General features: G+C 54.9%; 2 protein-coding genes across 2 annotated transcripts in view; one reads left to right on the top strand and one right to left on the bottom strand.

Moving 5' to 3' along the window:
- Positions 1–2,157: 2,157 nt before the first annotated feature.
- Positions 2,158–11,395, top strand: CHST1 (carbohydrate sulfotransferase 1). Its single transcript, XM_084207762.1, has 2 exons — positions 2,158–2,328; positions 9,550–11,395. The coding sequence occupies exon 2, from the start codon at positions 9,594–9,596 to the stop codon at positions 10,851–10,853; it is 1,260 nt and encodes a 419-aa protein (XP_084063888.1). The 5' UTR covers positions 2,158–2,328; positions 9,550–9,593; the 3' UTR covers positions 10,854–11,395.
- A 2,712-nt stretch (positions 11,396–14,107) lies between these two features.
- LOC311154611 (transmembrane protein 263-like) overlaps positions 14,108–19,003 on the bottom strand; it is a 201,884-nt gene continuing 196,988 nt past the window's right edge. Inside the window, exon 3 of the mRNA XM_084207260.1 lies at positions 14,108–18,945. Within this exon, the coding sequence (XP_084063386.1) occupies positions 18,659–18,945 (287 nt within the window). The 3' untranslated portion in view covers positions 14,108–18,658. The remainder of the gene's footprint in view (positions 18,946–19,003) is intronic.

Below are 19,003 nucleotides of genomic sequence, written 5' to 3'. Positions count from 1 at the left end.
ATTGGTTTATACCCCCTTTGGCCAAACTTCTTGAAATCCTGCCATTCCTGCACTTGGCCCCCAGTGGGAGTGGAGCACAGCCATGGCTGTGGGCCAGCTGGATGCCGGCTTGCAGCTGCTCCCCATGGCTCGCTGGAGGTGCCAGCTAAGTGAGAGCACAGGTCAGGTGCATGCCATGGGCACCCAGAGCTGTCCAAGGCCTGTAAGTCACACAAGGGTGGCACTTGGGGCCATTGCACAGATACCGGGTGGGCTACACCATGGCAAATGAATCAGCAGGAAGGCCAGCACATCACCTGAGAAGCACCAGCAACAGAAACCCCAGGGCCACCGGCTTGTTTCCAGCAGCAGCTGGTGGCATGGCTCTTTCCCAGCTCCAGGAAGAGTCAGACAGGCAGGAGCCTCAGTCCTTGTCCTTTGCAAGGTGTAGGAAAACAAGCGAGAGAGAGCGGCTTCAGGGCTTTCTCATTCAAAACAGGGATACACCAATGCAACAGCACTGTATAGCGAATGCTACAATGGGGAGCTGTTGCTATGGTGAGGGAAATAATATTTAAGCACCAACTGTTTATAAATAAAAAATCCCTACAAAGTTTTCTAAAATTAGATTAAGAGGGCTAGGGCTGTCAGGGTATTGTAAAAAACTTGAGAAACACCAGTATTTTTGGACACACAAGATCTGAGTACTCCTAAAACAGCAAATGTAAGTCCAAAATGCTGAACAACAAACGTGACAATCTGCTGTTGTGCTTCCCGAGTTTTAAAGGCAATCTCATAGCTCTGAACTCACTGTGGCAGCCTGGCAGGCCTCTGAGAGTGGAAGGCGAGCCCAGTGTTCCCAGGGATTTATTCTTCTCTTGAGACAAGCGCAGCGCAGAGACTTGGGCCCCACTGCTACTCGTAGCCTGCTCTCTGCCAAGGGTAGTGCCGAGCGGCTGCTGAACATGCTGGTCCTGTGATCCCACAGTTACATGTTGCAAATCCTAGAGTCAGAGGTAAAGATTTGGAAACCCCTCAGCTGGAGAGGCAGCTCCTTGCAGAGCTCAGGATTTTTCAGGAGATGCATGTTGCTCATGTGGGTGTAAGAAGAAAACTGCTGTGCCCAGTGCCCAGGCAGCTCCAAACATGCCTCAAATAAAACAGGGATATAAAAAATGAATATCCATTGTTGCATCTCCAGGATCATAACCTGTCTTTTGCTGGCAGCTGCCATTTCAGCAGAGCTGCAGTTAAACTGCTAAAAATGCAGTTTAGTTGGCAAGCGCTAAACATTCAGAAGTTGCCAAGAGTAAATGTCTGACCTGTTTCTAGGGGTCGAACAGAAGCAGAAGGAGGAATGTGACTGTCAGAGCACAGCCACTTCAGCTGCTCTGACACAGTCCCATGCTTCTTTTCCTCTGTCCTGTCCCACCTTCCAAGGTGGGATGGACGGTGGGAAGGTGCCATCACCTGCCAGTATCTTTGCACTGGCACCACTGAGGATGGTTTTGGACACTGCTCGTAGCGGTGAGCCCTGATTTAGGTGGCACCGGGAGGATTCCTGGCGCTGGAGAACCAGTCCCCCTGACAATATTGTTTTTGATGAGCAAAGGCCACCGGAAAACGCGGGGATGAATGTGCACCATCATCACTACTAAGTCCGGCAGGGCCCGAGGGGCCGCCGGTGCCCGAGCAGTGGGGCGAGAGGAGGTGTGAGGGACCCTCTGCCCTGCGTCCAGCCGGTCCGCAGGGATCCCCTGTCCCTATCAGCACCCAGCCTGGGGGACACGTCTCACGGGGGGAGCCTCACCGGGCCCCCTCCCGCCCCCGCGACGGGAGGGGCTCTGGCCGCTCCGGCCGGGCGCCTCGGGGAGGTAAATAAGGAAAGGGGAGTTTCCTGCCCGGCAAAGCCGGGGAGCCCGGCGGCCGGGCTGGGGTGTGCGGGCGGCGCGGCGCGGGCAGCACGGGGCGGCGCGCAGCGGAGGGGAGGCTCGGCCGGAGCCGATGCCGGTGCCTGGCGCTGCGCTGCGTGCGCCCGTGCGCGCTGCCGGCCGGAGAGAGGAAGGGAGGGAGGGAGGGAGGAAGGGAGGGAAGCGGCGCAGCCCCCTCACCGCCCGCCCCTCGCCCGGCGCGGAGGGCGTGGAGAGGCGGCCCCGCTCGGCGGGTGCCCGCGCGGGCAGGGCAGGGCAGGGCGGCAGCGCGGGCAGGGATGAGCCCCCGCAGCGCCGCCCGCTGAGCTCCGCCGGCTGCCGCCCCCGGGCCGGGCCGGGCTGGGCCGGGCTCGGCGTCCCCCGCCCCAGGATCCGCGGCCGGGGATGCTGGGGGCAGCCCGCCGGGGCGTTCCGCCAGGTAAGGAGCGCCGGCGGTGGGGGGAGAGCGGCGCAGATCGGCGGGGGTGCCCGGGGGCGGCGGGCTGGGACTCTCTCGTAACCCTTTCCGCGCCACCAACTTTCCAAGGCGGCGAGACGTCGCCCGCAGCGGCGGGAAGGACTTTTCCCGCTGGTGCCCAGCCTGGCTGCGGCGGGACCCCGGCCCGGGCTGCGAGCGCCCAGGGGGAGCCGCCGCCCGGGGCTGCCTTAGCGGCGGGGGCGCAGCAGCCCTGGCCCCAGACCCCCGGGGGAACGAGCTGCCGCGAAACTTGGGCTGCTGTTGGGCGAGGAGCTGCGCCTGGAGCAAGTGAGTAAGTCCCCGGTGGCACAGGGAGGCCAGATGCCCTGCCCGGCCGCGTAGCCGCGCCAGGCGGCGGAGCAAATGCCCCGGCGTTTGCTGTCAGACCTCCAGGCGGTCTGAGAAACCTGCCGAGAGGACGCAGGCTGACGAGGAGACCTCGCAGAGCGGGGTGCAAGCACGCCATAGCATGGAGCAATCCTACGGGAAAGCTGTGCGGTTCGCGATTTGGGCTCTTGACGCGGCCGTGGGTTAGGGACGTTGCAAAAAGAGTGTTTTGAGGTGGTGAATGAGCGCGTTCATCCCAAAAGAGCCTTCCCAGCTCCTGCCAGGGAATGCTATGCGAGTGAGCAGGCACCAGCAGGCTGGTAGATGGCTCAGGGGAAGGCAAAGAGCACAAAACCCCCTGTATTTGGTTTACCGAGGCGTTCGCATCCTCGGGAAGAGGCAGATGCAGTTCAGCGGATGAGGGATAAACAGGCACAGGTGGATGTTGCGATAAGAAAACTCTGGGACCGACTGGGGTTGGCATTACTTGATAGTGATTAATTAACTGAAAATGTGCATGCTGTGCGCCAGTGGGAAAGAGACTGATTCCCTGTTGAAAGTCCTGTGATTGTTTAAGTGCTGGTCAAAGCGAGCCGTAATCTTATGGTGTTAAAGGATGTGTCGGTCCTTCTGAAATGCAGAGGGAAAGAACAGAGATAGAGGAACAGGGGACATGCCAGGGTGGCTTTGAGCACAGGAGCCCTGTGCCTTATCATAAGAAAAGTGCTGCAGGAGGTGATGAATGCAAGAGCAGAATGAGTCTGGGGGCACAAAGCACCTCCACTTGGCACACGGTGAGGCACCCGAGGAAGGTGGCGGGCACAAGTCCCAGCTGGCATTTGGAGCTGTGACTCTAGGGAAGCTCTAATCCTGTACGGCTGAAGAGGAGGCAAGGCTGAAAATTCATCTCCACAACGTCAGGATCTCATGTTGGTGGGGCTTGCTGAGGGGGGAGCGTGGGGGCAGAGACCAGCCCTGCTCACGTGTCTGTGGTGGTCAAGTCAAGTAGGGGATAGGGGACAGCTCAGCGCTGGTTTTCTCAGTGGTCTCTCCTTCCTGTGGGGAGTGTGGGGTGCCGCCAGCCAGCGCCCAGGCTGGGTGGCCCACAGGCGTGTTTTGTGTCCGCTAGCCCTTGCAGAGCTAACAGCATGACTAAGCCACTGCGACCAAGTGGGTGCTTGCACCCCACCAGGAGCCTGTCTTTCCTGCCTCAGTGGCCATAATGTTGTTGTACAGGATAAACTCTTTGCTCAGTGGGAGAATGCTGGGATGTGTTAGGGCCCTTACCAGTGGGTCACTGGCTGAGAGTTGTTTTGCAAACCTGTGACTTGACTTTTGTGCCTGGCTGGTGAGGTGGGGAGTAGTGGGGCTGCAGGAGGGAGCTGCTGGCTGGGTGGGGATGAGGGATAAACAGGTACAGGTGGATGTTGCGATAAGAAAACTCTGGGACCGGCTGGGGTTGGCATTACTTGATAGTGATTAATTAACTGAAAATGTGTATGCTGTGTGCCAGTGGGAAAGAGACTGATTCCCTGTTGAAAGTCCTGTGTGCTGGCTGCCACTTGTCCCCTCCAGCATCCCTCAACCAGCCATACTGCTTTGGGCAGGGCATGCAGGGGTGTTACATGCTGGGCAGGGGATAGAGGTGCAGGTGCAGGGCTGAGCAGGCGCTGAAGTTGGTGCTATGAATTCTCTGGGTGACTACGCATGCATGAGTCTCTGGGTGGGGGGAGGGAAAGGGGGGAGAGGGGTTGTCTGTCATGAGTCACATTTTGGGATGTGTCCCCTGGTGAGCCTGCTGCAGTCTCACTTGTGTCAGGAGAGGGGTTTTGCCTTACAACTCACGGCCTTGTGCAGGGTGTGCGGTGCGCTCCTCTGTGCCGGTGTGCCTGTGCCCGGCGTGTGGGCAGGTGGGCAGGCAGCCCTGCCCACTCCTGCAGTCATCCACCCCTCTGCCTGGCACTGAGACCCCGGCCCGGCGCTTCTCAGGCGATCACTGCTCACAGTTGTGTTTTCCAGCTGGTCCCAAAGTCCTGAGTCACTCTGCCGTTTCCATGGAAACAGCCTTGCTGGCGGGAATCAGTTTTGGGGGTAGAGGGTGCCGGTAGGTGGACTGGCACCAGGCAGGCCTGCGGGAAGAACTGGCAAGGCTCAGGCACTCCTCCAGTGTGCCAGGGCTTTTGCAAAGGCTGGAGCAGGCACCTCTGTTGCACAGACCCTCACACCTTTTCCCTTCCTGCCATGGGGAAGCAGAGAGGTTTCCCTGACAGTGGAAAGGGAGCTCAGGATGTGCCCAGCCTGGCTGAGGATACAGCTTCTGGGGAGCTGTTGAGAGAGAGGGACAGCCTGGAAGGCAACCAAAAAGAGCAGGGTTCTTTTTGACTGCCCTGTGAGAGAGCCTTCAGAACAGCAGTAGCAGTAACTGCAAGGGTCCTGCCTAAAGCTGCCATCACCCCTGAGTTGCCTGAACACGGCCACCTCAGGGGAGCAAGGGAACCGGTGGGGAAGGCTTGGGGCAGGAGCTGCCCGTGTGGAGATGCTGTGGGAGTGCTCCACGAGGATGAGTGTGCCACAGTGCCGTGAGGCACTGCCCTGCGTAACACCCAGCTGCTTTTGGAGTGGAGCAGACCTGTGAGTGGTAACTGACCCCTGCAACTTCCCCATGGACTCCAGCCTGCCTGACAGCACCTGAACTCAGCTGCCAGTGCAGCCTTCAGTGCCACGGCCTGGCTGCATGGCTCCAAAAGCAGGTAATTCCCATCAAACCTAGGAAGACCATGCCCAGAAGAGGAGCCCCCGGTCCCTGCTGCACCATGCTCCCCGCACCGCACCACCGGTGACTCACAGATGCCATTCAGCTTAATTCATCACCTCCGATCTCCCCGGCACTCTGGGGCTGTCTTGCTGGCTTCTTGCCTGCTCATCTCCCTCAGAGCAGTGCTGGGAGTCAGCGGACGAGGAGGAGGAGGAAGAGGAAGGCAGGTGATCACGCATCCGCTGCTGTTGGCAGGTGCACAGCGTGGGGGAGGTTGCGCTGCCTGCGCCCATCCTTTCCCTTCCTCTAGGCTCAAGGCTGCGGGAAGTGGGGCAGGGTAGAGGAAAGGCTCAGCACCTTCCTCTTCACACAGACAATGCTCCTGTCCCTGTGCCAGGCCCTGGCTGGCCTCCTGCTGCACTTAGAGCCGGTTGCCGGATGCTGTGTATCCCTTGTGGACAGTCTGGTCCCAGTGCGACTGCAGGCAGCTGCACAGAAATGCAGGCAAGGCAGCAGAGTGCCATCTGTCATGCCGTGACCACAAGGGGGTTAGGGCTTAGAAAGGGGCAGTGGTGGCCCCGGCACAGTCCCAAAAGAGCCCATGTGCCTTGTGGCAGGCCTCTTGCCGTACCACAGTGCCAGGGGCTGGAAGGTGTGAGTGATGTACCCCCACCCCATGCTCCATCTCATAGTCCCCACTGCCTGGAGGGACACACTGAACTCAGCTCCCACCCTTGGGCTGCATTTGCTCATCATCTTTGGTGGAGCTGAGCTGGAGACAGAGCAGAGGGTGATTTCGACTGAGAACACTTCTAGCACAGAAACATCTAGGAGGCCAGCGTATCAGGTGACTCCCATGGTCTGGGGCTGAGGAGCCAAAACAATCCATGCCTCACACAGGACTCTCAGATGCAGCTCCATGTGGGCATGGCCCTCTCTCAGCTGCTGTCTGAGCTGCTGACCCTGGCTATCAGGCCAATTTAAGAACAAGGTTCCTCAGGACAGGAATGGGAGTGTGAGCAGCTGTCCTGCTGTGCCTGTGTGCAGGACACATCCTCCTGGAGCAGGCTGGCTGCAGCCGCTGCTCAGCCGGCCCCTCCGAGCCATGTGGAGCCCGGCACAGCTCCACCTTGGCAGGTGGTCACACCAGCCTGGCTCTGTCTGACAGATGAACAAGGGGCAGTGGGAGTAAAAGTGATCCTCAGTTGTCCTGGCAGTCCCAGGTGCCATGTGCTTTTGCTGCCCCGGGAGCTCCTCCAGAGCACCCAGCTGCCAGTGGCCACTGTCCCTGAAGCCCCGGGCTGGACTGAGCAGGAACTGCAGCCCCTCAGGGACAGACAGTGATGGGAGGAGGCAGAAGAGCCAGCTGGGAGGTGAGAGGAGGCTCTGGCTGGCTTTAAAGGCCACAGATGAGACATCAGGGAGGAAAGCATTCTCCCAAAACCTTCCCCTCCCTGGCTACAGCTCAGCAGATGGGCAGGGCACATGTCAAGGGGCAGCAAAGGCTGAAGCTGAGCTGTGGCTTAGCACTTGCTCAGCCAAGGAGGTGAATCAATGCCCCATTTTTTCCCCTCTGCCACTTGGGACATTGCAAAGGGGAATGGGTCAGCATGGGTGGAGAAGCTGAAATGCTCACAGCCGGTGAGTGATCTGGTGGGAATTGAGACCAAGAAGGCATCGCGTCTCTGGTTTGCCTTTTTTGGGGAGCTGGTAGCAGTTTTCTGCTATAACCAGGACAATCTGAGTCTCATCTGCTCCAGCATCCATCAGCAATGAAGCAAAGAGTAGGAATTCAGGTGGTGTGTGAGGGATGCAGTGTGGTTGGCTATCACTAGAGAGCAGGAAAGCATTCCCACTACCTGGGGATGCATGCAGAAGACACTTGGGCCAGGAGATGCCAGCAGGGACTCTCCTGTCCTGTTCTGCCTTACCAGACCTGGAAAAACACTTTATTCAAGGGACAGAATATCCCATGTGGACACTGGGGTTGAAGTTCCCCTTTGCAGGGTGGATAACCCAAATCCAGCAGCAGCAACAGCCAAGCATCTCTGACTTCAGTCCTCCAGCCATGTGCCACAGTCCTTGGTAGGCAGCAGTCCAGGTGAAAGCAACCTGAATTCAAAGCATCATTTTGGATCTAAAGCACAGTTCTTAGTGCACAGACACAGGGAGTGCTAGTGGGCAGCTGCATGCAACAGCTGTGCCAGCCCCCCTGTCCTGGGGTCCTGCTCTAAACCCGCCTCCCAGTCCCAGAGAGGTCTCTGGAGCTGATAGCTTCTGAAGCTTCCTGCCTCCACAAATCAGCTGGGACAATCAGTAAACAATAAAAATATTAATTTTAAAAAAGCAAGGCTTTTTTACTCACCTGCAGGTCTCACCTGCCCTCCTGGTGTCACTTGCTGGCTGACAGGGTCTCCCCAGGGTGTGGAACATATTGAGGACATGGAAAAAACACATCGTGGCAGCTGCTATGGACTCTGCAGGGACTACACAGCAGGAACATTGTGCTGTCCCAAGCCCATCAGGGATTTCAATGTGCTCTGGGTTATAACAGCCCTTACATGCTGAAATCCATCGCTGGCCCACTGGTCTCCCTCAGAGACCTTGTACAAGCAGCAACAGCACTGGCTCTGACAGTCCCACCCACAGTGACCTGGTGCTGGGGCTGAACAGGGGACCAGGCACTCAGCATGAGCTTGGGGCCAGCATGTTGTTCTCCCTGGGGACCCACAGAGAGCAGGCAAGAGGAAGCAATGGCAGTGATGATACAGTGGGCTCTGCTGGGCGAGGAACAGAGATACTTGAGTCTTGTCCCCTTGGTTTGCCAGAGGTGGATGGACAGGTGAATATATCACACTGTGGGAGGAGAGACATGGAAGGAAGATGGGCAAGGGAACATGGGGGCAGGGGAGCTTCAAAACCATTGCTTATACTGGTGTGTCTCCCACACACAGGTGTTTTAGCTTGTCTGGAGTTTCTGGGATGCATCCTCTATGTTCCGTCTCCCAGCCCCACCGATCCCCTGAGACGAATAGTGTGTGGGTCTGAAATGTCTGCGCTTTGGAGAGCAGCAGGCAGTCCATGAACATTATTTGGTTAGTGAACAGGGGGAATACTGAAGCACCACCACAGTTACATCCCCTCCCAGCAATGTGGCAGCTCCCCAGGCATGACAGGTCCTCCCCCCTTATCGTGGTCCCTGAGCATCCCATCCAACAGTCCTGCTCAGTTTCCCCTACCCTTGCCTGTGTGTTGGCAGCAGCAAGGCAAGGCTAGCACCACTGAGGTTGTTCTTTGCAACTACAGCCCCACTCTTCTGTGCACCCATCCCTGATGCCAAGGGCTACTGCCCTGATTGGCAATAGAGTATGGAAGAGATTCAGTTTTGCATGCTTCCTCCTTTGTAGTATTGTTTTTCCCCTCTGGTGCTCAGAATAGGAGAGCCCTGAATCCCAGAGTGGAGCAGGATCTTACCAGCCCCATGAGCTCATTGCTGAGGGCACAGCTCTTGCTGCACTCGTCCCCAGAGGCTGACAGACCGAGCTGGCTGTTGGACCTCTGTGCAAAGAGGTTTGCAGCTCCAGGAAAGACATTGCCACTCTCCCAGGCAGGAGGTTGCTGGCCTGGATGGGCCATGCCTTTTCCTGACAGCTGGACAGAATGGATGGAGACAAGATAGCACCATCCCCTGACCTTTCCTTGCACAACTCCTGCACTGGGGTTCCAAGTGACAAGTGACTCACAAGGCAGCTGGGGAAGAGAGTTTGCAGCAGCTGGATGGAGACAGATGGTGTCACTGCCAGGTTCTAACATCCCCCTGCCTGGGCTGCAATGCATGGGGTGAGCTATGGGCCACAAGATTTATGTACACTCACTGCCTGGAAGGATCAGGGCTGAAGTGCTGGCTGAACATGTTTCTCCAGGCTTGCCAGCCTCTTGCCTGTTATTTTTCTTGTCTGAAATGGGGCTCAGCAGTGTGTGACTGGGATTCACACGGTTATGACTGATGCACATACATTAGGAGGGCATTTGTTGGTACCTGCATTAGTTGGATACTAGGCAGTCCATGCTCAACCTGTGAATTCTCTGTTGGGTTGCAGACACCAAGACAACCTGCGAAGAAGCTCCATGAAGGTGACCAGCCATGCAATGTTCCTGGAAGGCTGTACTCCTCCTAGCCTTGGCATCCATTGCAATCCAGTACACAGCAATCCGGACCTTCACTGCCAAGTCCTTCCACAGCTGCCCCATCCCTAATCCTGTGAACTGCAGCCTGAGCCAGGACACTGATGTGGCTGACAGGCTGTGCGATGAGAATCCCACTTTCCCGTACAACCTCTCCAGGAAGACTCATGTTCTCATCCTTGCCACCACCCGCAGCGGCTCCTCATTTGTCGGGCAGCTGTTCAACCAGCACTTCGATGTCTTCTATTTATTTGAACCCCTCTACCATGTCCAGTACACCCTGATCCCAAAGCTGACCCAGAGCAAGAGTACGACAGACAGGCGGGTCATGCTGGGCGCCAGCCGAGACCTGCTGAGGAGCCTGTATGACTGCGACCTCTACTTCTTGGAGAACTACATCAAGCCCCAGCCCGTCAACCACACCACCGACCGCCTCTTCCGCAGGGGAGCCAGCAAGGCCCTGTGCTCCCCACCTGTATGTGAGTCCCTGGGAGCTGTGGATCTCCACTTGGAGGAAGGAGACTGTGTGAAGAAGTGTGGGACCTTGAACCTGACGCTGGCCACTGAGTCCTGCAGAGAGCATGGCCACGTTGCCATCAAAACCGTACGGGTGCCCGAGGTCAGTGACCTCCGGGCCCTGGTGGAGGACCCACGGCTGAACCTGAAGGTCATCCAGCTGGTGAGGGACCCCCGGGGGATCCTGGCATCCCGGAGTGAGACCTTCCGAGACACCTACAGGCTGTGGAGGATCTGGGACGGCACTGGCAGGAAGCCATACAACCTGGATGTGACCCAGCTCACCACAGTGTGCGAGGACTTCTGGAACTCTGTGTCCACCGGCCTCAACCGGCCACCGTGGCTCAAGGGCAAGTACATGCTGGTGCGGTACGAAGACCTGGCCAGGAACCCCATGAAAAAGACTGAGGAGATCTATGATTTCCTGGGCATCCCCATGGACAGCAACGTCGAGCGCTGGATACAGAACAACACTCGAGGAGACAGGTCCTCCTCCAAACACAAGTACGGGACAGTGCGCAACTCGGCGGCGACGGCGGAGAAGTGGCGCTTCCGTCTGTCCTACGAGATCGTGGCGTTCACCCAGCACGCCTGCCAACAGGTGCTGGCGCAGCTTGGCTACAAAACTGCTGGCTCCGAGGAGGAGCTGAAGAACCTCTCCATCAGCCTGGTAGAGGAGAGAGACTTCCTGCCCTTCTCCTAAGGCAGCCCCAACGGGCCTGGTTTTGATGCGTACTGTTTCTAACTGATGCCTTATTTTATTTTCTTTCCTTTTGTTTCCCCCTCTTTCTCTCTCTTGTCTTTTTCTCTCCAAAATTTGCACTAAACCTTGAGCGGGAATCTCAAAGGCCGAGTCCAGGGGAAGTGACTGCTGCCCCTCAGTACATTTTGGATGCCAGGAGGAGTTGGGTCTCTCCAATCAAGAGCTAGAACTCTGGATGGGTAACAATGTTTACAAAACACACAAAATGTATAAAGCAACCTTCAAGCTTTCCAAACCGAAGGGTGTCTGGGGTACTGTACTTTTGCACTGTTTACTTTTACAATGTAAGAGGTAAATATAAATATAATTTATGAATGGTGTCATCCCCTCCAGAATAATTCCCCCTGCCCCCAATCAACACGTTAGACTGGAAGCCGAAAGTGGAACAACCTCCTCATTTTTGATCTCAGTGCGACATGTCTGTCTGTTTAAGTCCTGTTATTGGGCTGGGCAGTTGGTCAGCTGCTCCTACATGATTGTTTGGTAACACCTGTGATATTTCTTTGTGCCAAAAACCCACTAAAAGGAAGAAAAAAGAAAAAAAAAAAAAGGGAAAAAAGTGATTGGGTCATTTGGTAACAGCCCAACACATTTAATGCTTTATTTCTGTGTTTTCTGTAAATAAAGTGCAATAAAACTGACCTGGGGGTGAACTTCAACTGAAAGACCTCAGCAAGTATACCGGGGTGGATGCATCACCAGGCAAAAAGCAGCATCTTCTGGTTTGCCTGACTCCTTCGAGGCCGGGAGCGAGGCTGGGAGTGGGTAGGACAAGGCTGGGGGAGGAGACACCACAGCCCCCAGGTGGCAGGGAGCTGCAGCCGCCTCCAGGCGTGTGCGTGTTTGCATCTGAAGTGTGTCAAAATGCAAGCAGTTAAGCCAAAAGCAAGAACCCATGGTTATTTACTGACCTGAAAACTTGTTGGTTTGCATGGGGGCCTGATACTTGCTGGAGTGCCTGACTCCAGAGTGCTAATGGCACCAGCAGAGTGAACCCATTCCCATGAGGCTGCCCCCCACCATGTCTGACAGTGCTGATGCCAGTGCTGGCATAGCCTGCCCTGGAGGACAGGGAAGATGCTCTGGTGCAGGTCATGAAACTGCCAGAACGAAAATGAATGAACAAGATGATCCTGGCAATACACAAGTATTCCTTCATGAGCTGCTTGCTGCCTGCAAGACACCTGGGCCTGGGCAGGTGTCATGGCTGTAGCTGGCATGCAGCTGCCAGATAAATAGGGCCATGTTCTAGGCTGGTCGAGTGTGGAGGTCTGATATGGCCACATTTATCGGGCAGCTCCATGCCAGCTACAGCCATGACACGCAGAAAGCTGCTGAATGGGGGAGCCAGGCATGCAGGGCAGGAACACTGAAGGCCTTACACAAAACATTGCTGGTCTACTTGATCCCTGTCTGATGAAACAGCTGGCCAGCTCCTCCAGCCGAGCTGGCACAGTCCCAACAGTCAAGCCCTCAAGACATGTCCTGCAGACCACGAGCAGCTGCAGATGGGAAGCCACTGGGGCCAGTCTCCTGGGTACAGAGGACAAAAGTGGCCCAGCAGTTTTCCAGTTGCTCCTGGAGCCAGGCAGGGCAGTGACCCACAGAGAGATGAGACCACAACTTGTGACATTACTCACAGCTGCACGCTCCCAGCTTTGAGCCCGCTTCCGCCCCAGAGGTGTCTGAGCCACCCACAGCCCACCTACCTGGGCAGGTCTTCTCTCCAAAGGTCTCTTCCAAGCTCTGCTGCCCACCAGCTTTTGCTTCACTCTTTCTTGGGAGAGGACTGGGTGTTGCAGTTGTACACAGGGGGACGGGACACACTGCCTGAGACAGGACAAAGCTGTAACTATAGGTGATTTTGCACCATCCTTTCACCCCTAAAAGACCTCTGGAGGAGCAGCTCGTTAGTGGTGTTTTGCGACTTGGCTTAATGTGGCAAACCAGCTGGGCTGCAGGAAAGGTGAGAAGGTGTGAAGTACCTGAGAGCTTCTCAGGGCTCCTGGCTCCAGCACCTGTACTTCATCTGTGCTGTCTGCAAGGCTACATGGGTGGTTCCAGCTCTGGGAGGAGGAATGAGGGAATAGCATGCACTTGCTGCGGGATGGGCACTTTCCTCATCTCCCTCCCCACAGTGGGCACAGGGGCAGCCCCTGGAAGAGACCACGTCCCCAGGTGTCTTCACCTACCTGTCATTGCCAAACCTGCTCCTGCCACCAGCTTGGTGCCTCCCAAGCCACACTGCCTGGCTGAGTCTGCAAGCGAGGATGGAGGAACGGGGCAGGTGGCAGAGGTGGCGGCAGACAGCCTTATTGGTGCACTGTGTGCTGCTCTTCCCAAGCAGCTGGCAGCAAATTGCCAACCAAATAAATGGCTTGATTGCCCTGTTATTAGTTACTAAATTAATCCTTTTGTCAGCACTTAACAAATGCTGAGCTGTTGGCTCCTGGCCTCGACCCAGTAAAAGGGACACCCTGTCTTGTGGCTGATCCAGCACTGCCCAGCCACTGGCCTGCAATCCTCCCTGAGGGCTGTGCATTCCCAGGAGCACTGTGTGGCTCTGCCCTGGTGTTAAGTGCCTGTGGAGCAGATGAGGTGCCTGGAGTTACTGGCTGTGCCCCCCAGCACCAACACTGCCAGCCAGCCAGCAGAGGGTTAGGCTGCTCCACGGGGGCTCGCTGCAGCCCTGGGGAGGGATGTCAAACCCCCATCTCCTGCAGAAGGAGCAGGCTGCTGTGAGGAGAATTTGCTTCCTCAGCTGGGAAAAGTGGCTATGCAAACCTGCCTGAAGGAACAGTGGCTGCAGAGGCAAAATTTCCCCTCTTCAGCCGCTGAGATCCCACTTTCAGGGCTAGGCCAGCTGTCCCCAGCCTGAAAGCCCTCTTATGCACTGGTCTTTAAACCAACACAAAAAATTGAGTTTAGAAGTCTTATCCAAACTGTTTTTACCATTCCAATCAGGAAAGGCGCCTGCAGCAAAATGGCTTTTGAACCACACTTGAAAGCTCTGTCCTAGTTTAAGCAGGGATGGAGATTCTGCCTTGCTTGGTGCCTCATCTAGAGCCCTTAGGGGAGAGATCTAATTTCCCAAGGAATCTCTAACATCTTCCTTCAATTGTGCTTCCTCTCCTCATTTCCCCCCACTAGGAACAAGAGCCAGCATAATCACGGTTTTTATCCTCAAATTTTACTGTAATTAAAATACAGAGATGCAGAATATTCCCAGAAACACACTGCAAAACAAACCAAGCAAACAAATTCAGTAGGAAACCAATTACAGACAATGAAATGATAAAGAACAAAAGTGTTCTCTGGAGCCCAGCACTGTGCACAGGACCGCGTGGCCAGAGTTTTGAGTTGCCAAAGGCCTCCTCAGCTCCTACAGAAGCAGAGCTGGGCCCTGGCTCTGCGGCCCTCTCTAACCATCTCCATATTCCCACTCATGTTGTTGTTTTTACAAGGATGACTTTGCAATGGAGACATGGAAATGACCCACCCACAGGGATAAGAGCCAACAAGGGAACCCAGAGAAAAAGAAGCAGGTTAAGATTTTCCACACACTAAACTCAAGGGGACAGAGAGGGGTGGAAGACATGCACTTCTCTCCCAGCCAGGGGAGCTGCGGGGGCAATCAGCCTCTGCCCTGCCTGTGAGGAGACACTGTGAGTGTGGATGTTTCATGACGGTCTCACCAAAAGCTTTGGGGAGCTCTATCCACGGGCAAGACCAAAAGCTAAGGGAGGGATAAAAAAGTAAAGGATAATGAGACTAAGGTCAGGGAAAAGGGAGGAGAGGATGCACCTGTGGGTCTCCTTTAAGCCAGGACATGTTTGTCGGGCACAGGGAACAGCCAGGCAAGGTGGGACACAGGGCTGTGAACATGGCCACATCCCACCTCCACTGTGGGGGAGACCCAGTCTCATCATGGGGAGATCATGACAAAAGCCTGGGGGAGATTTGGGAAGAGTGGGTGATAAGAAGGGAGCTGATCTGATGCTTCAACCATCCACTGATCTATCTAAATGGGAATTGCTAGCAATCATCCTTACTATGGAAGCAGGGCACAAGCCAGGCATGTGCCACCACCACCCACCAAAACCCACATTGACTCACTGCCCTTTCTGTGCTCTTCCCTAGCACAAACCCCATTGCAAAGCCTGTCCTAAGAAACAAATTCTTTCCATGGTCTTTGTTTTCTTGTTCCATCACTCAACTCCTCTTGTCACACCACTCTCTCTTCATCTTCTGTGTATCAACTCCCTTTAATCCTTCCCTCTACCCCGATGCCACCACCTCCTATTTTGTACCAAGCTACCCCATCCAGTAGCCATGGGATTTATGCACAACACAGTTTCTGTCCTTCATACCATGAATGGGCAGTGAAAGAAGGGCTGCACCGGTGGCCCAGGTGGCTGGAGGAGGAAAGACAGGGCATCTGACAAGAGCCGACAGCTTCCCCAGCCAATCCAGATCCCACTGTCCTGCAACCAAAGCTGTCAGAAGACATCTTTACTTTCAGACTGGGAAGACTGACCCTGTTTTCCCTCTGCTGTGGCACTGTAAATGCCCACAAAAGCAGGCTGGGACTGGGTCACCATGGTGAACTGAGCGGGCCTAGCACAGACTTTCTTAAAGCCTTTGCGTCTTGGAGAGTCACTTATTCCTGAACGCTTGTTTAGCAGTGTGAGGCCTTGTTTTTGGAGTAGATTTAATCTTCTACCCCTGCCTGCTAATTTGATCTCTTTCTACTCATGGTCCCTAAGCTGTCCTTTAGCTCAGCTGTAAGAGCAGCAATTTAGGCTTGTGAGCTCTCCTCTCCAGCTCATCTCTTCTTCTCCAGGCCATCCTGCAAAGAAATGGCAGTTCCAGACAAATGATAGGCTTTACTCTATTTCCTGCAAGGATGCACAGAAGAGAAGAAATAAAAAGATGGGAAACCCTCGGGGCCCCAGTGGCCTTCCTTACATCATCTTTATCCCATTTGCCATGCCTGCTGTGTACACACAGGGCCTGCAGACAACAGCTTGGGCAGGAGGTACTGCCTCCCCCAACAAGAGACTGTGTGAGACACTATTTAGCCAGAAGCACAATCAGCCTCCCACCACCCACCCAGGGCTGGCTGCTGAAGGTTCTTGCATTCTATCTTCTCCTGTCCAAGACCTAGGAGAGACGTTGAGGAAGAAGATTCTTCTGTCCCAATTGGCCAGAAGCTATCTTTCTCAGAGGGTTGGTGACAACACAGCTACTTACATGCAAGCAGCTTTCAGCTTTGGGGCTAGAGCTTGCTTCAGAGGCAGTCTGTGATCTGGAATAAGAGATGAGTGGTGCTCAGGGAGAGCAGTGAGCAGAGATCCATGTGGTACGAACTGTCCTCCAGCTTTCCAGGGTGTTTGAGACAAAGGGAGAACAGACAAGACTTCTGGCCTTGACAACTGCCACGAGCATCCCAGCAAAGTACAGGCACACATCAAGGCCTGATCTTTCTGTGAAGCCACTGCCTTCAGAGACAAAACCGGCATGTCAGGGTCAACTTGGCCTCCACCAGAACAAAGGACACAAAGTGAGGAAATGCACACACCGACCAAATGCTGCTTCCTCTTCAGAAACAAAAATGTAAGTCGATCCTTTCTCATGCTATCAAGAGTAGCAAACTGTGGAGATCAGCAGCTTCTTACCACTGCAAACAGCAAGGGCTACCTAGCAAAGGGTATGGAAAGTGACTAACACCAGCATGATTATCAGGGGGACACAGCAACATACATCCCAAAATGTGGATTTAATAAAGGTCAGAATGAAAACTGCATCACAAGCTCAAGAACACTCAGCAAAAATGGTGGCGGGGGTGTGTGTGTGTTATACTTAAATATTCCCTGATGTCTAAGTCATAAGCACAAGAGAGCAGTCAGGAAGTGCAATGACCTCCAAGGGGAAATGAAGATCAAGAAAATTGGCTTCAACGTCCAAAAGATAGGGCTCAGAGAAAACAAACAGCACAGACAGGAGAAAGGGGATTTTTCACATTCCTTTGGTTTCAATAAACTATTCTCTTGGGCAACAGAGGGCAAAACATCCTCTAAAACATGATTTTTTCTTTTGACCAGGACCCTATATAAAAACTATACGCTGACAGTGCCAGAGATGACTGCGTGAACTCCTCTGTGGCAGTGGCACAGGTTTGTTTCCCTGGCTGAAGACATGCCTGTGGACTTACACGTACACACGCACGCTAACACAGATGCATGTTTATAAAATACACAAGCACAAGCACTGCTTCACTTGCCTATGCATCCAACACCTACAGACCTAGGCAAATCACCCACCAAAGCCAGGAGCAGCAGTTAACGGTGAAGCCTGTGGCTTTCCTCATCCCAAGAATTACAGGGGACCTTGGAAGGAGTGAGTGAGTGAGTGCGTGCATGTTTGTGTTTGTATGTGTGGGTACAATGCCATGTGGCCCCTTGAGCATCATGGGCTGAGGATGGTTGTGACTCTCAGATGGATGCAGGTGTCTGGGTTTCTGCGGCACTACGACTATGGGTGGGCTATTTAGTGCAACATGGTCCTTTAGAGGAGCTGGGCTGGGGCCGCAGGAGCAGCGTGCAGAAGAGGAGTTGCTGGTGCCCTGTGCAGGCTAACTGCTGTTGGAGCATGCTCAGCCCCTTGGGAAGTGTTCTCCAACATGGTGCAGCCCACTCACACCCAGGCCTCTACTCCCAGGGTGCTGAGTCATGGGGAGAGCAAGACTCTCAGCTTCCCCTCCATCCCTGCAGCAAAATTTGGATGGCATTTGGGAACACACTTGCTCCTGGTTACTAGTGATATCTGTGGAGTGTGAGTGTGGCCAAGAGACAAAATGCCCTTGTTACAGAGTGGGATACTGGAAGGACTTCAAGGGTCAAACAAAAGGCCTGGTCTCTCTGTGTAACATCACTGCCTGTACTGCAATATCACAGAGGCCTGGCAAGTGCCAGTGTCTGCTCCTTCCCCAAATGGGAACATACAGCAGCTTTCATATTCCTCCCTCTCACCAAGAAAATCTGTGCAGAAGTTGATGGTCTGGGATGTATCATGCTCTGGTGTGGCATCAACCCAGAGCTGCTCTGCTGAACTTGAGGGTTCCCTCTCTGAAGGGTTCAGTTCAGCTGGGGAGTAGAATGACTGGGAGCAGCTTGTGGGGATAGGCCCTGCAAAGAAAAGGTAAGAGGTGCAGGGCAGGAGGGAGGCTTCCCCCTCTTCACAGTATATCTCCTTTGTGTCGATGGGACTTCTGCAGTTCTCTGCCAGGCACACCTCCCAAACACACCTTCCAGAGAGAAGGGGTGTTTCAGAGGCTGTCTTCCCAGCTGAAGTTGAATTTGACTACACAACCCACACTTCAAGCCAGGCATAGTTCCCCCCATCCCTTGTTACTCCCTTCACCTCCAGGCAGATGGAGCCTGATGCCTTCTCCCATCCCTCCATGCTTACAAGAACAAGAAGGGAGGAAGGAAACTACAAGACAGAGACAACCGCGCCTTTAAAGTCCTCGGAGTAAAGATGGTTCCCAGTAGGTGATGGGAGTGAAAGGCATTGACAGTGGCTCTGTGAGCTCTGAGCTAGGCAGGCGGTGCTGAGCAGACTGCAGCTGAGAGTCTGCTCGGGTGCTCGACCCTCCCTGAAGCGGCTGGTTCCAACTCAAAGAGGTGCTGGGTAGGGGGACAGTATGGGCAGGTTGATCTTTTGGAAGGGAGCCGTGACAGGGATTAGTCAGCCTTGTCCTTCTTCTTTGCAGTGAAAGGGACTTTGCTGGCAACCGCGCTGCCCACAGCTCCGACGCCGCCGGTCACTGCTGAGACGCTGCCCTTCACCAGTCCAACGCCAGCAGCGGGGACACTGGTCACAGCTGTTTTGGTGAGCTCCAGACTCTTGCTGCCCACCCAGGCAACTCCTCCCAGCGTGGCCCCCACAGCTCCCCGGGTGATACTGAATAGGCCTCCTGTCACTCTCCAGATGACTCCTGCCTGCTGCTGTGGATGGTCCTTGCTGGCATCTGTGAGGAGACAGAGAAAGAGAACGTCAGAAGTGGTCATGCTGGAGACTTCCTTGGG

Source organism: Fringilla coelebs (genome assembly GCF_963513975.1).
Source record: "Fringilla coelebs genome assembly, chromosome: 6".
Classification (NCBI taxonomy): Eukaryota; Metazoa; Chordata; class Aves; order Passeriformes; family Fringillidae; genus Fringilla; species Fringilla coelebs.
The sequence above is the reverse complement of the archived record's forward strand: the minus strand, read 5'-3'. Positions and strand labels throughout refer to the sequence as shown.

What these genes read in the sequence shown, in the direction of transcription:
- CHST1 (XM_084207762.1), top strand. Translation starts at nt 9,594, where the DNA reads ATGCAATGTTCCTGGAAGGCTGTACTCCTCCTAGCCTTGGCATCCATT.